This window comes from Gracilinanus agilis, chromosome 5 (genome assembly GCF_016433145.1).
Source record: "Gracilinanus agilis isolate LMUSP501 chromosome 5, AgileGrace, whole genome shotgun sequence".
Lineage (NCBI taxonomy): Eukaryota > Metazoa > Chordata > Mammalia > Didelphimorphia > Didelphidae > Gracilinanus > Gracilinanus agilis.
In genome coordinates this window covers 304,884,222-304,897,139 of record NC_058134.1, presented here as the reverse complement: position 1 = coordinate 304,897,139, position 12,918 = coordinate 304,884,222, and the positions used below count along the sequence as shown (strand labels likewise).

The 12,918-nt window shown below is 44.0% G+C and overlaps 1 protein-coding gene across 5 annotated transcripts in view; it reads left to right on the top strand.

Moving 5' to 3' along the window:
* Window positions 1-12,918, top strand: part of BRD1 (bromodomain containing 1) — a 74,418-nt gene that overhangs the window by 38,294 nt on the left and 23,206 nt on the right. For 4 of the 5 annotated variants that reach the window (XM_044677815.1, XM_044677812.1, XM_044677816.1 and 1 more), the window contains exon 7: window positions 6,620-7,111. In XM_044677815.1, the coding sequence (XP_044533750.1) occupies window positions 6,620-7,111 (492 nt within the window). The remainder of the gene's footprint in view (window positions 1-6,619; window positions 7,112-12,918) is intronic. The other variant, XM_044677817.1, reaches the window with a different exon arrangement.

The window sequence follows — 12,918 nt, the reverse complement described above, 5'->3', positions numbered from 1 at the left end:
ACAGAGGCACACACAGGCTGTGCAGAAGCATACGTGTGTCACACAGATGTGCACATGCGTGGGCGCTTGTCCCTGTGTGGGTGTGTGGCTCTAGTTGCCCACATGCACACGTTTCTGTCTGGCAGCGGAGCTGGGTGTATCCGCCCATGCTTACACTCGTGCATACATGTATTGTGTGTGTGTGTGTGGATAGTCGATGACAAGCATCAATACCGGTAGCACATTTGGAACGCTGAGGATGCCGTGAAAGAAGAGTTCTCTTTGGAGTTGTAACACGTGGCCTGAAGGACCCCAGCAGATCTCTGAAGCGATCCCTCTGCCGCTGCCCCGGTGTCTGCGGAGTGGCCCAGGGATCGGCGTGCATCAGCCCAAGGCCCCCCTGGGGCTCTGCCTAATACTTCTCTGTGGGTGCTTGACTGGCTTTTAGAGGCCAGAGAATAGGCCTCCTTTTCTGCGCCTCCTTTCTGGCCGGGCTGGGCCCTGCTCATGCCTCATTTGTACTGATCCTGGATGGCTTCTTCCTTTGCATTTGTTTGGTTGGCAAGAAGGTCAGCACTTGAACAATCTTCTGTTGGGTGGATAAGAACCTCTGGGGATGGGCTTAAGCAGAAGGAAAAGCTGAAGTTTCTCCATGTAAAAAGCCTCCATTCCTTGCTTTCCATGAGCCTTTCTTTGAGAACTCTTCTCTTCATGAGAGCCCCTCATGTCCCCCAGGGTAGTCTCTCCCCTGTGACCCTGCTTAGAGCCTGGAGGTTTGAAAAGCTCATTTCAGTTTTATTCCCAGGCTCACACCAGAAAACTTGGACTCCAAAAGCAAAAAGGTTGTTTTAAAAGCCAGAAGAGAAAATACTTAGACCCCATTGGCTACTCTTCCCCCTGTACCCCGCTGGCCTCTGTAACCAAGGGGGAGCCTGGGCTCCTTGCAGCTCAGAACAGAGGCTCTGCCAGGCACCTAGGAGGACAGGCTCAGCAAGCCCTAGGAGCAGTGCCTCTCATGAGGAGTTTTGGGGGAGGAACAGTGCCAGGGCTTGCAGCGAAGAGGTGTCCCCAGCCATGCTTGTGACTTCGGTGTGCCACTGTCACATTTGACTTCCTGCAGTATTGCCAGGGTGCTTGTTCTCTGTGCAGCCCCTGAAGGAGCAGGGCCTGACCGACCTGGGAGGGAGCTGCCAGCCACCAAGGCCTCCTGCCTGGGACAGAGGCCTTGGAGCCTCTCTGGGGGCTTGCTGTGGGCTCCCCTGTCTACTTTGTCCTTGGGAAGGTCATCGCTGTCCCACCTCAGGCTCTAGAGAAGTGGAGAATGAGGATTTCTTATTCGTATCAGTTTATCCTTGATAGTTTGGGAAAAGAAATTTCCCCTTTAGAAGTTATTTTCTCTAGTCCTCTCCCCATCGTCAACCAGTCAGTATTTGTTAAGCATTTACTAGGTCCCAGGCACTGCGTTAATGTGTGGTGATGTTTGTTTGGGTACCTCAGATGCACCCCTCAGCTTCCCTCAGCTTCTTGGGGGCACTGCCTGAAACCATCTCTGGTCTTAGAGACTGATTGGCCTGTTGGGGATTTGCTGCTGAGTAAGCTGCAGCTTTAACCCTTTCCTTCTCATCATGACTCCTCCTGGAGCTAGATGGATGGCAGTCGGAATCACTCCAGCCAAACCTCCCTCTTTGGTTTGGAGATTTCTAATTGGGGTGCCTGAGGCAGCAGTGGCAGCTTCCTTCTGTCCCACTGGGCTTTCTTGCCTCGACAGAGATGCTCTGAACTCTTCCATCTTAGTGGATGAAAAAGGAGAGAGAAGAGGTTAATTCATGGCTCTTCATAGAATTTTCTTGAGGAAAACCTTGTCTGAATTGAGTAGAAGAGGTAGAGGTCCACTTTGGAGGACGAGCCACCTGGATGGAACTTGATTCTAAGGTGCTCTAGAGGGGCGGCCACTGTTGGAAATTTGGAACTAAAGTCAGTCTTTGTTGGAGAGAGATTTTTCCAAGGCAGAATCCAGCGGCACTTTGTAAAAACCTTCATTACATTAATAAATGTATACTGTAACTCACTTGCATTTTAAACTGCATTTTGAGTTTAAGAAACCAAATTTAGATTCTTGACAATCTCACTGAGTAACAAGAAAGACACTAAGAATCAGGGGAAACATATGCAGTCTTTGTTCTGCTAATTCTGTGGGCTCTTCTCACAGTTCTTCAGACCTAGTAGGACAGGACAATGTAGGGGTGTTGTCTGATCTGGACTGGCCTGAAAGGTGCATCATTTCTTCAGCTTTCCTGAAGACCTCATGGGAAATGCAGTCTGTCAGCTCCCCCAAATGGCCTGCATTAGTGTCTCCCTTTGAAGCTGCTGGCTGGACCTAGAATCCTAAGACCTGAGTTCAAGTCAGGCCTCAGACTCTTTTACTGTGGGTCCCTGGCCACGTTTGTTAGCTTCTTTCCTAAGAGTACCTTCTTCTCAGGTTTGTTTTTTTTTTTTAATTTTAAACATTTGAGTTATTTATTTGACTTAGAATATTTTCCCATGGTTACATGATTCATGTTCTTTCCCTCCCCTCCCCAATCCTCTCCTGTAGCTGACGAGCAATTCCATCGGGTTTTACATGTGTCATATTATTAATATTTGCAGTAGAATGATCATTTAGAGTCTATACCCCAATCATATCCCCAGGGTTTTTTAAATGAGCATCTTGGCTCAGTCCCTAGCACACAGTAGGAGCTTAATAAATGCTTTGATTCCCCTCAAGTAGCTAACAGAGGAGGGCAACAAGGTGGTACAGAGTGCTGGGCCTGGAGTCACGAAGACTCTTCTGAGTTCAAATCTGGCCTTAGCCATCACTTAACCCTGTTTGCCTCAGTTCCTCATCTATAAAATGAACTGGAGAAGGAAATGGCAAACTATTCCAGAATCTTTGCCAAGAAAACCCCAGATGGGGTCATGACTAAAACAACAGCTAAGAGCTGAAGGGAGATGAGATATGGGGGGTGTAGGGTAGGGAGAGTTCATTATTCTTGCCCATGGGCCATGCCCAGGTATTGATTGGTATTCCTCCAGGCCTCAGTCACTGTCTTTTTGTGGGCCTTCTCTGAACTTTTTGCCTTTCCCTTCACACGAGAGGTTCTCTGTGGTCTTCTGGGACTCTCTGGAGAAGCCGAGGATCCCTTCTTAGAATCTTACTTGTAAATTCATAAAATAAGAAGTCCACTCCAATGAGAGGGAAATACACAAAGAAAGCCAAAGGTTGTAGCCCTTGGGTTGAGTCTCTGGCTTCTCCAGAGGCTTGGCCACACTTGCATTTCGAGTTTCCCCAAAAGGTGGGCTCACTGAGTAACAGTTTGCTTTTTATTCAACACACTGGAGCATGTAAGAGCCCCATTATTGGTCTGAGGATCTTGACGCCCAGTGTGACAGGAGAATAACCTTAAGAAATCAAAGACATTTTCTAGCAAGGCATGGACAGGGCAGGGGTCAGGAGGGGGTGGGAAAGAGGGGACACATGGTCTTGGGGGGGGGGGCTCAGGGCATTCCTGGGCTTCTGGCCTCAGGCAGGCCTCCTTGGCTGTTCTGGGGTCTCACCCTCACTGTCTGGATGCCTGGCCATCGTGTCACCTTCAGATCCTGTGATGAGAAAAACCCAGGGCAAGATTCTAGCTGGGGACTAGCTTGGTTTGGTCTCCAGAGATGTTTTTCTTTGCTATTATGCTCGTGTTTAACTTACATTAATTTTTGATACTTCACATTAAAGTACTTCTACAGCATCTCTAGGTATCCTGTTGCTTGGACATTAAAAAATAATCTTATTTTAGTGATTCCCAGGATATATGGACTAAGATTTAGAAAGAATTGAGCTTGAAGAAAAGTGATATTTACTATTCTTGCTTTTTGGGGGGAAGATTAAGTCAGCCAAAAAGTCACTGAACTTTTTTCTTAGCCAGCCAGTTCTGGTAGTCTTCAGTGAGACGAGACCTAGGGGCCCCCGTTATCACCCCATAAGCACCAGCTTTACAAGCTGCCCTTGGTACTTCTCTGACTCCTGTATTACTTAGAAGAAAATTCTGAACATGGCTAATGCAGGAAATGGTTTTTCATGTCTACTCACATTTATAATGGTTTCTTTTTTCTCTTGCCTTCCTACCGGGTAGGAGAGGGGAAGAATTTGGACCTGAAATTAAAATAAAATGGAATTTAAAAAAATCTATATTTATATATAATTGATGTTTGCTTTGTAGCTGTTCTTCTCCAGAGGAGAGCCTTATTTCAAGTAGTAGTTAACGGCAGCTGGGGTTTGTTCTGTCATAGAAAGCAGAAGCAGAAGGCCTGCCACCCAAGATGAGGGCCACGAGGCTCTGGGCCAACCCCTCTCTTGGGGGCTAGATAGAAAGTCATTTGCAATTAGTCTTTGGGCCTGATCCCAGGTGTCAGTGGGAAGGACTCCCCCCCACCCCTTTTTTCGAATGTTCTGATTTCTTTTAAGGGATTGAGGCAGTATTTACAAACTCTTCTAAGACCTCAGACCTCTCTCCCCAGGGGCACTGATTTTCCAAGATGGTGGCAGATTTCGCCATTCTCTCCAAAGAGCCAGCAATAGTGAAGTTTTAGAGTATTAGCCTCTCTAACCAACTCCCCTGTGGTATCATCTGGCTTTTTTTTTTGTGAGTCCAAGGACCATCTCTGCTTTGCTTTTCGAGGCTTTGCTCAGAAAAAGCCTTTCTTTTTTAAGTTTAGCATTTGAAGTAAGTTGTTTTTAACCAGTTTATGAAAACTCAGATAAATGTTTTAATGTGACATGTGAATGTCTTAAGAATGTATTTTTAAAGTTCAAAGACATAGCCTCAGGCAGTCTCAGAGTCACAGCATTGAAGTAGCCTGGAGTCAGGGCAACCTGAGTTCATATCCTATCTCAGACCCTTAGTAACTGAGTGACCCTGGGCAAGTCACGTAACCTCTTATTGCCTCAGTTTCCTCATTTGTAAAATGGGGAATTACAGATTGTTGTGAGGATCATGTGAAATAGTATTTGTATAAAAGCTCTTAGTGCTGTGGTAGACACTAAATAAGCTCCTCATAGAGACTTATTCCTTGCCTCTCCAAATCCCCGTAAGACAATTCGATATCAAACCTTTCCTGTTCTGAGTAACGATGAATCGGATTTTTCTTCTCCCACCCCAAAGAAATCCCAATGTAAATTGCATCTTGAGATGGTAGAGACACGGTATTTTAAATTGTGAAAGACCTATGAGTTCTGGGAGTAATTTAGAAAAAATAATGTGATCAAGTCTGTTTGCAGAATCTGAACTCTTTGGAGGAAGAGGAGGAGGAGGTTAGAAAATGTAGTCACCTCCATTTGCAAAGTTTTGATGTTCAGTAAAATATAATTTAAAAACAACTGCAAGGCTTGATGGAATGACAAAATACTCCTAGATTCAGTGATTAAAAGGAACCAAATCCCCCTTCTGTTTCATATGGCCTTTGGTTGTCTGTGGACATGTTGAATATGGGTTTTCTTATATGATTATCCGTAAAATTCCTGGTTTCCCTTCTATCTACTTGGAATGCCTTAGACTTAACTCTTTCTCTGCCCCTCAAGAATATTTGGGGTGGGGTGGGCAGTGTTATGCAGAAAGCCCTAACCAGTCTCCCTTGAGTTGTTTGGAGTTCACTCTTCAATTAGAAGAGTCTCCTACCCAAGAGGGGCTTGCTGGCTAATGGAAGACTTTGAAAGAATCCAGTGTTCCAGGGGATGTACTTTTCATCAGTGCTACATCACAGACATAATTTGGGGATGTTTTAAGCAAAAGAGTGGGGAGGCCCAATGGTTTCTCTAAGAGAAGCTATTTATGCTCTTGGCCATGGAAGCCTTCCTGGACACAGTGCATGGAACCTCCTCTGCTAGGAAGCTTGTCAAGGGGCAGAGCTTGGAGAAGAGCTTGCTTATTCTAAATGGTGACCAGGGTTCCCAGTTCGTATCACTTAGGTTCTAGGATTAAATAGTCTGAAACGCTTGACAAGGAAGCTCTGGCCAAGTTCTTTGATCCTTGAGTTATTAGTTCCTGTAGAAATTTGGGCTATTTATCTCAATTGAGTTAACTAAAATCAAGATACACTGTTGAGAGCCCCCTTTTCATTGGTCCAGCTTGATGTGCCATGGTAGAAGGAGGCTTTAAACGATACCTTAAATCAGTTGCCTCAAGTCAGAGTTTGTGAAGGATTCCCTTGCAGGTAAGCTGAGTATTCCGATGAGACTTGTTCATGAATTTAAAGGTGAATTTAATAGTGGCATTTGTGAAATGATCTTTTCTAATTTTTTTACAGAAAGGAATTTTATAAACGCAGAAGCCTGCACCATAATGACTAGGGTCAGCTTAGTCCTCTGCTGTTAGACTAAAATACCAGGCAGGCGGAACCTTAACACCGGCTTTAAGCTTCTCTTTACCATCCATGCTCTAATCATAAGATAAATTTAGACTCTACTAACTAGGACATTTCTGTATTTAAAATATTATGCTTTGTTTCCTTAACTGAACTTAGTATTTTGGTGGACTTCACATTTATAATAAGTTTTATAATACATTTTTTTAATGATCAGTTTTCAAAAATCACCCTTTATTTATAATTTTTTCAGGAGATAAATCTCCCCCTAAACTTGAACCATCAGATGCATTACCTCTTCCTTCAAACTCGGAGACTAATTCAGAACCACCAACCCTCAAACCAGTAGAACTCAACCCAGAGCAGAGTAAACTATTCAAAAGAGTAAAATTTGATAATGAATTATATAGCACTTCCATTCAGAAAGAAATGGTAAATGGACACACTCCAGAACCTAAACCTGACAGTAATCTCAATGATTCGACAGTCTCTGCAGTAGCTGAGTCATCCACCGATGTAAACAGACGTACCTCTGTTCTCTTCTGCAAATCGAAAAGTGTAAGCCCCCCCAAGTCTGCCAAGAACACTGAAACCCAGCCAACTTCTCCACAGCTAGGGACCAAAACCTTTTTGTCTGTAGTCCTTCCAAGGTTGGAGTCACTTCTGCAGCCAAGGAAAAGGTCACGGAGCGCCTGTGCGGATTCCGAAGCTGATGACGAGACCCCAGGAAAGCGCCTGGACACAGGTAAATGTGGGGTGGCTGCTGGCCTCGAGGGGGGGTATGTGTTATGTGCACACCTGTGTGTTTGAGAGAGAAAAGTCATATATAATTCAGTAGCTACAAGTTTGATTTAGAAAATTTTTAATCGTAAATTTTAAATCGGACCTTATTTTCCCTCTAATTAATGAAGTTTGATTCATTAAGGAAAAACAAACCCCCAAACATCAGTTTGATTAGTTCTAGTGAATATTCAAGTGTTTACCTGCCCAAGCCTGTGCCCTTGGCCCTCTCCAGTTATTCCTTGGAGCTTAAGAGCACGAGTGAGTGCTGAGATGGGTCCTAGTTTGTCTCCCACCCTTCCATGTGCTTGCTGTTCATCACCCAGCATTCTCTTGGTTTCCAGGAGAGCAGAGAATGGTCATCTCCCCTAGATGCCCTTAAATCAGGTGTGAAGGTACAGGTTCAAGCCAGCGCTCGAATCTAGGCCCTTCCGCTGGCCAGTGGGTGTGTCTTGACATCTAGTCCTTTTTCCCCTAGCTTGGCCCGAGTTTGCTGTGTGCTACTGAGATGTGCCAAGACCCCTTTGAGAAGAGGAGAATTGGCCATATTTCCTCTAGAACTCTTTGGATTTTGCTCTGCACACACAGAATGGGGGCATCTGTGCCATGTGTAGGACAAAAGGATGGCTGACGCTTTCCGTGGGGTGTGGTGAGGAATCGAGTGGGCAAAAAGTGCCAAACAAGATTTTGGTTGTGATCCTCTCTGAGGTCATCCTCAGGGCAGCTGGACAGACCACCGCTGGCAGCATAGGAGATTTCCTCACATTACGTGTAGTTTTCCTGCCCTCTTAAGAGTTTGTTGGTGGCTGCTTGCACAGTTATGGCCTTGTGTTAGAACAAATGGGGGCTGCTCCCTTGAGGTACTGTCAGGGCTGAGCAAGCATCTTTTGCAAACAGGGTGTCCACTATTTGCATGTGACTAAGGGAGCCAGACCCCGAGGGGTTTTCTAACCTTTCTCTCAGTGACCTTTGCTAAAGCACATTTTCCTTCATAGACCTTTACAGAAACTCTTTGCTTCAGCTTTGGGTGCAGGCGCTTCTTCCATAACCATGATTGGAGGCTGCCTTTCATTGAAGGATTTTATTGGGGAAAATAGAAAACCTCTCAGTTAATGTTGTCATGGGGTTCTTCATCTGTTTCTGAGGCATTTCTCAGTCTTTTAGTGGGCGAGCACATCGATGGGGACTCAGGACCTAGTCTGTGTGCCTCTCTTCTTTCTGGCAGAGGGGACAAGATTGATGGCTCTTGAAGTCATTCTGCATTTTGTAGGTTGCTTTGGCCAAAGACTTGAATCCCCTGCTGATTGGCTAGCCTGTCCCAGGTGAGCCAATTTGACACCAGAAATAGTCTTGAAGTCGTGGAAGAACCTGCCCAAGTTCATTCTTTCTGCTGGTTTAACCTCCCAGAGCCAAGGGTGTGACAGGCTGCTCTGTGGACTGGAGGCGTAATGGAGTAAAACCATTTTAGGGGGGCCCTTCTCTGAATGTGTCTGATCCCAGTCTAATGAGGTATCCCGGAGTCCTGCAGCTTTGGCTTTGTTTTTGATACTCTTTTTTACAATAAAACTTGGGTTCTACTTGCCTTAGTTTCCAGGTGGGTTGGGAAGAATCCTGGGGTTCATGCCAGAAAAAGCAACTCTTATTTGCTTTTCTTTGGGAAGTCAAGGCTAGAGTGTCATGCCAGGTTCTTGTGGTCCACCCTGCCAGAGCGTAGCCCTCTCATGGTGATTCCTTCCCTTTTGTAAGGATGGGATCAGTGCTCTGACTCATGACTGAGAAGATGGCAGGGAGATTGATTAGGGTAGGAACTGTGTCTTCGCCAGGTTGGCTAGTCTGGCTCATTCATTATAGGAAGAAACAGAACGAGTCCTCGGCTTGGACTTCCACCCTGTCCCGGATACCTTTGTATCTGTCAGAAGGCACATCTGTAAAATGAGGCAGTTGGATTCTGAGCTCCCCTCCAGCTCAGAATCTCTCATCTGGTCATTTTTTTGGTGTTTACTTTAGAAAACCCCAAACCATCCTGCAAGGTTTTCAGTCCTGCCATAGACAGATAATTTTCTTTTAAATTTATATGTAACATGGGTAAAGTTTATGATACACTTAATGTAAATTAATTTTGAAAACTATTTGGGGTTGAAGAATACATGAATATAGGATGACTCAAGAAATTTTATGTATATCTAAGAAATTTCACATTTTATGTAATTAATGAACTATTTGCAAGCCCTCTCTTTGAAGAGTTCATCTATCTTATTGTGATAGATTTATGTGGCTTTCAAACATCGTGTGTCAACTCAAGAAAGAAGTATTTAAAAAGTTCACAAGCTTATTGGTTTCTAATACTTAGCTACAGATTTATGAGAAGTTTGCTGAATAAGAAAAATTTGCCATTTGCATCCCCGTATCTTCACTGTTCTTCGCCCATTGTCAAAGAAAAATCAATTGGGAAGTGATTTTGCCACATTTTCCCATATTTCTTTGAACTCAAGTTTACATGTGTGTCATAGTTCTAGAAAACAGCCTAATATTAAGGGAACGTCTCAAGTTGTGAAAGTGATCTCATCTCCTGTTGTGATCCTCAGGAAGGGAAAATAGAAGTGCTTTGGGCCTCTGCCCAGGATGGTTATCGATAGTCTAAGGTAGGCTTAGTCTATTTATGTTTGGCTAGTAGTTAGCACAAGTTGGTTTTCTTCTGATGTTTTAAATCCTGTGCCTTCCTTGCTGTATGTGATCTCAACATCTCTTCACAGAAGAGATTTCTTTCTCTTGAAGAATGGCAGCAAATTTTATGCATGATGCTCACATCGATGGAAACATTCATTTGACACTGAGGATATACTGGAGTGTTTGGTTTAACTATCTTCTGTAGCATTTTACTATGTAATAATGTCTCAGAAAGATGACTTAAAGGCCAAGATGAAGACCGTTCACTTCATTCCCTGCTTTCCAGTAGAAACTCCTTAATGTGATTTCTCCATTTGTGTGTGTTAAGTATCTTTTGGCCCCAATTTGACTTGGTACTGTAGCTAATGCCTGTTGCCCTGGGAAAGAACGATTAATTCAGGCACCTTTTGCTAAATGATCTCAAAACTGACTCGCCATTTTTTTCCTTTCGAGGTAGTTATTTGTCCATCTCTCCAGTGGGTATGCTCTGATGAAACAACTAACTAATTCTTTCTTTTGCATTAGAGTAGTGAATTCTTCTTGGGACTCCCTTAACATGTTCCTTTCAGAAAATAAGCTTTAGCCCTCCTTTTCTCCATTTTTCTTTTGATGCTTACTACTCGACTGTTTTACAGCTTTCCAGTGGTGAAGGTGTATTGTGGTAGAAGGAGTTGGGCTTGGCTCTAATTAAGAGGGAACTTCTAGTGCCCGGCCCCAGGAAGAGATTTTTTTGCACAGTTGACCCTGACTGAAATGGAGATTTCTGCTTTCTTATTCCAGAATGCCAATAGATTTCAGAGGATGCATGATGAGTTCCTAAGCACTTCTGAAAGAGATGCTTAACCCGAAGTTTGCATGATCCAACACTTTGCCAAGAGCACTTAGTAACGTTGCCACTAAATCAAAATTCCATCATTCAGGAACTCCAGGGAGCCTGGCGCTTGACGTGTCTGTTTAATGAACACTTCCCACATACCCCGGGCTCATCCTGAGCTTTCTCTGCTTCTCTTGAGCTGTTGATCCACACCAAAGTACCAGGGGGCAAAGTTGGAAAACTTTCAATTCCTGTCAGCCATTCGTGTCCTCACCTGAACCTTTGGTTATCTTCCGCAAGCTCTGGAATTTCTTGCTCCAATTTTGCCTTTTTCTGAGGACTTGGAAGTATTCTGAACCTTGGTGATCTTGTTCATGATTCATCAGGGCACCCTGAGCCTTTAGGGATGCTTTCCAGTGTTCCACAATGTCCTCCAGGGTCATGGAGTCAGACCCAGTTCAAGCTCACTCAGACTTACTCGATCATGCAACTCTGTGGAGTGTTTTTCTTGCCTGTTGAGGTTTGGGGTATATTTGACAAGTCACCTCTTTGGAGAGCCATATGCTTTTATGTGGAAGAAAGTAGTGACATCCCTCCAGCCGGAGTGAGCATCATTCTTTTATCCTTCATTGGATGCAATTTAGGAAGCTATGAATACCCTAGTTTTGATGGATGGCACCTTCGAAGAAGGTTGTATTGTGTTCTCAATAACTTGTTCTTTTTTTTTTTCCCCCATAAATAGTTATTTCTTTATCAAAAGTGAACAACTAAGCCAGCAGCTAAGCTTCCATTTTGATGTTTCCTCTTGTGAGACTCTTGTGAGCTGGTTCTAGCCATGTGAAAGCTTTATAGCGATGTTTCAGTGTCTTTGGACTGCAGGGGGAAGATGGCTGGTTCATTTGTTTCAGTCAGACTAAATGACTTTTTCACTGTTTTCCAGGTTCTCATATTTACTAATATGCCGGGGTATTTATCTCTTTGGATCCTAATTATTTTCTATTATCCTCAACTTGGACTGGAATTCTATTAACTGATCATTTTGGAACGCAGAAAGACCATTGCAATTTCAAGTATTTATGCTGGATCATGTTGGAGACACCAGCCATCCTTAAAACAAATCCAAAACACGAACACTGTTGGAGGAAATCTTTGACATTTATGAACCTAAGCTCTTCATTCAGTACATTTCCCCATCTCTGTAAGTTAAAAGTCATACACGTTGCAATTCTCTGTGACATTGGTCCATTTTTCTCTTCCCATCTTTCCAATTCCCAAAGCTTTTACGGAGCTCCTCATTTGTTTGTAAGGGCTGTTTGGGAATGTTTTCAGCAACCTGTCAGATTTTCCCTGCCATTGAAAAATATCAATATGCGTAGCGATGTTTGTTTACTTAATGGTCGACCTAATTCCACTATATTGAAAAAGAATGATTGGCTGGCAAAGGTTATTTCTGTGCGTTCATGGTCACGAAAGCACTTGACAAATGGTGGATTTGGGGAAAATACCAGAGAAGAGAAGATCCACAGTCCTTCAGTACCAGAGAACATGAGGCCCCGATCTGATCTTGAGATTTGCCACCAAGAGCCTCTCCATTTGGTCTCATCAGCAAACATTGGGGCCACTGAGTTGCAAGCTGCCGTACAGTGTAGGGCGTCTCTCTTCTTGTGGAATAGAATCATAAATATGGAGCAGATCTAGGGTGGCCCATTTTTCTTGCTATTTGGATTCTCCCCTTCCTTTTCCTTATATTCTCTTTTAAAACATTGATTCTTAATGAATTTGCTCATAGCATCAAAATTCTATCGAGCTTGGCAGCAACAGTGGTAGACCAGGACTTGCTATTATGAACATTTAAAAGAATTATCTTAATTGGGAAGGCTTCCCTTTTCAGGACCTGGGCCCAGCTTGTGATTTCACACATGCTTTTAGTTTCTGGATTCATGGTGTAATAGTTCTGTAGCGAGTTTGAGTCCGTCAGCAGTTGTTCTCTTGACAGAGATAATGGAATCCCATAACCATATGGGAGTTCCTGAATTTTGTGAATATCTAGGTGTAAGATAAAAAGTACTTGGAAAGACATGTCTGCCCCCCACTCCCCATCCACCCATCAATAGTTTCAGGTCCCAAACAGCCTCTCCCAGCCCAATTCAGCAGCAGATGCTGATAGGCTGAGAACCCACAGAGTGCTGAGAATCTTCTCATCAGTCAGGGATGGAGATGTGCGTGATGGCCCCCGAGCCTTGGCCCAGGGCACCCCACCCAGTGGGGCCTAGTGACTGACTGCCCAGTCT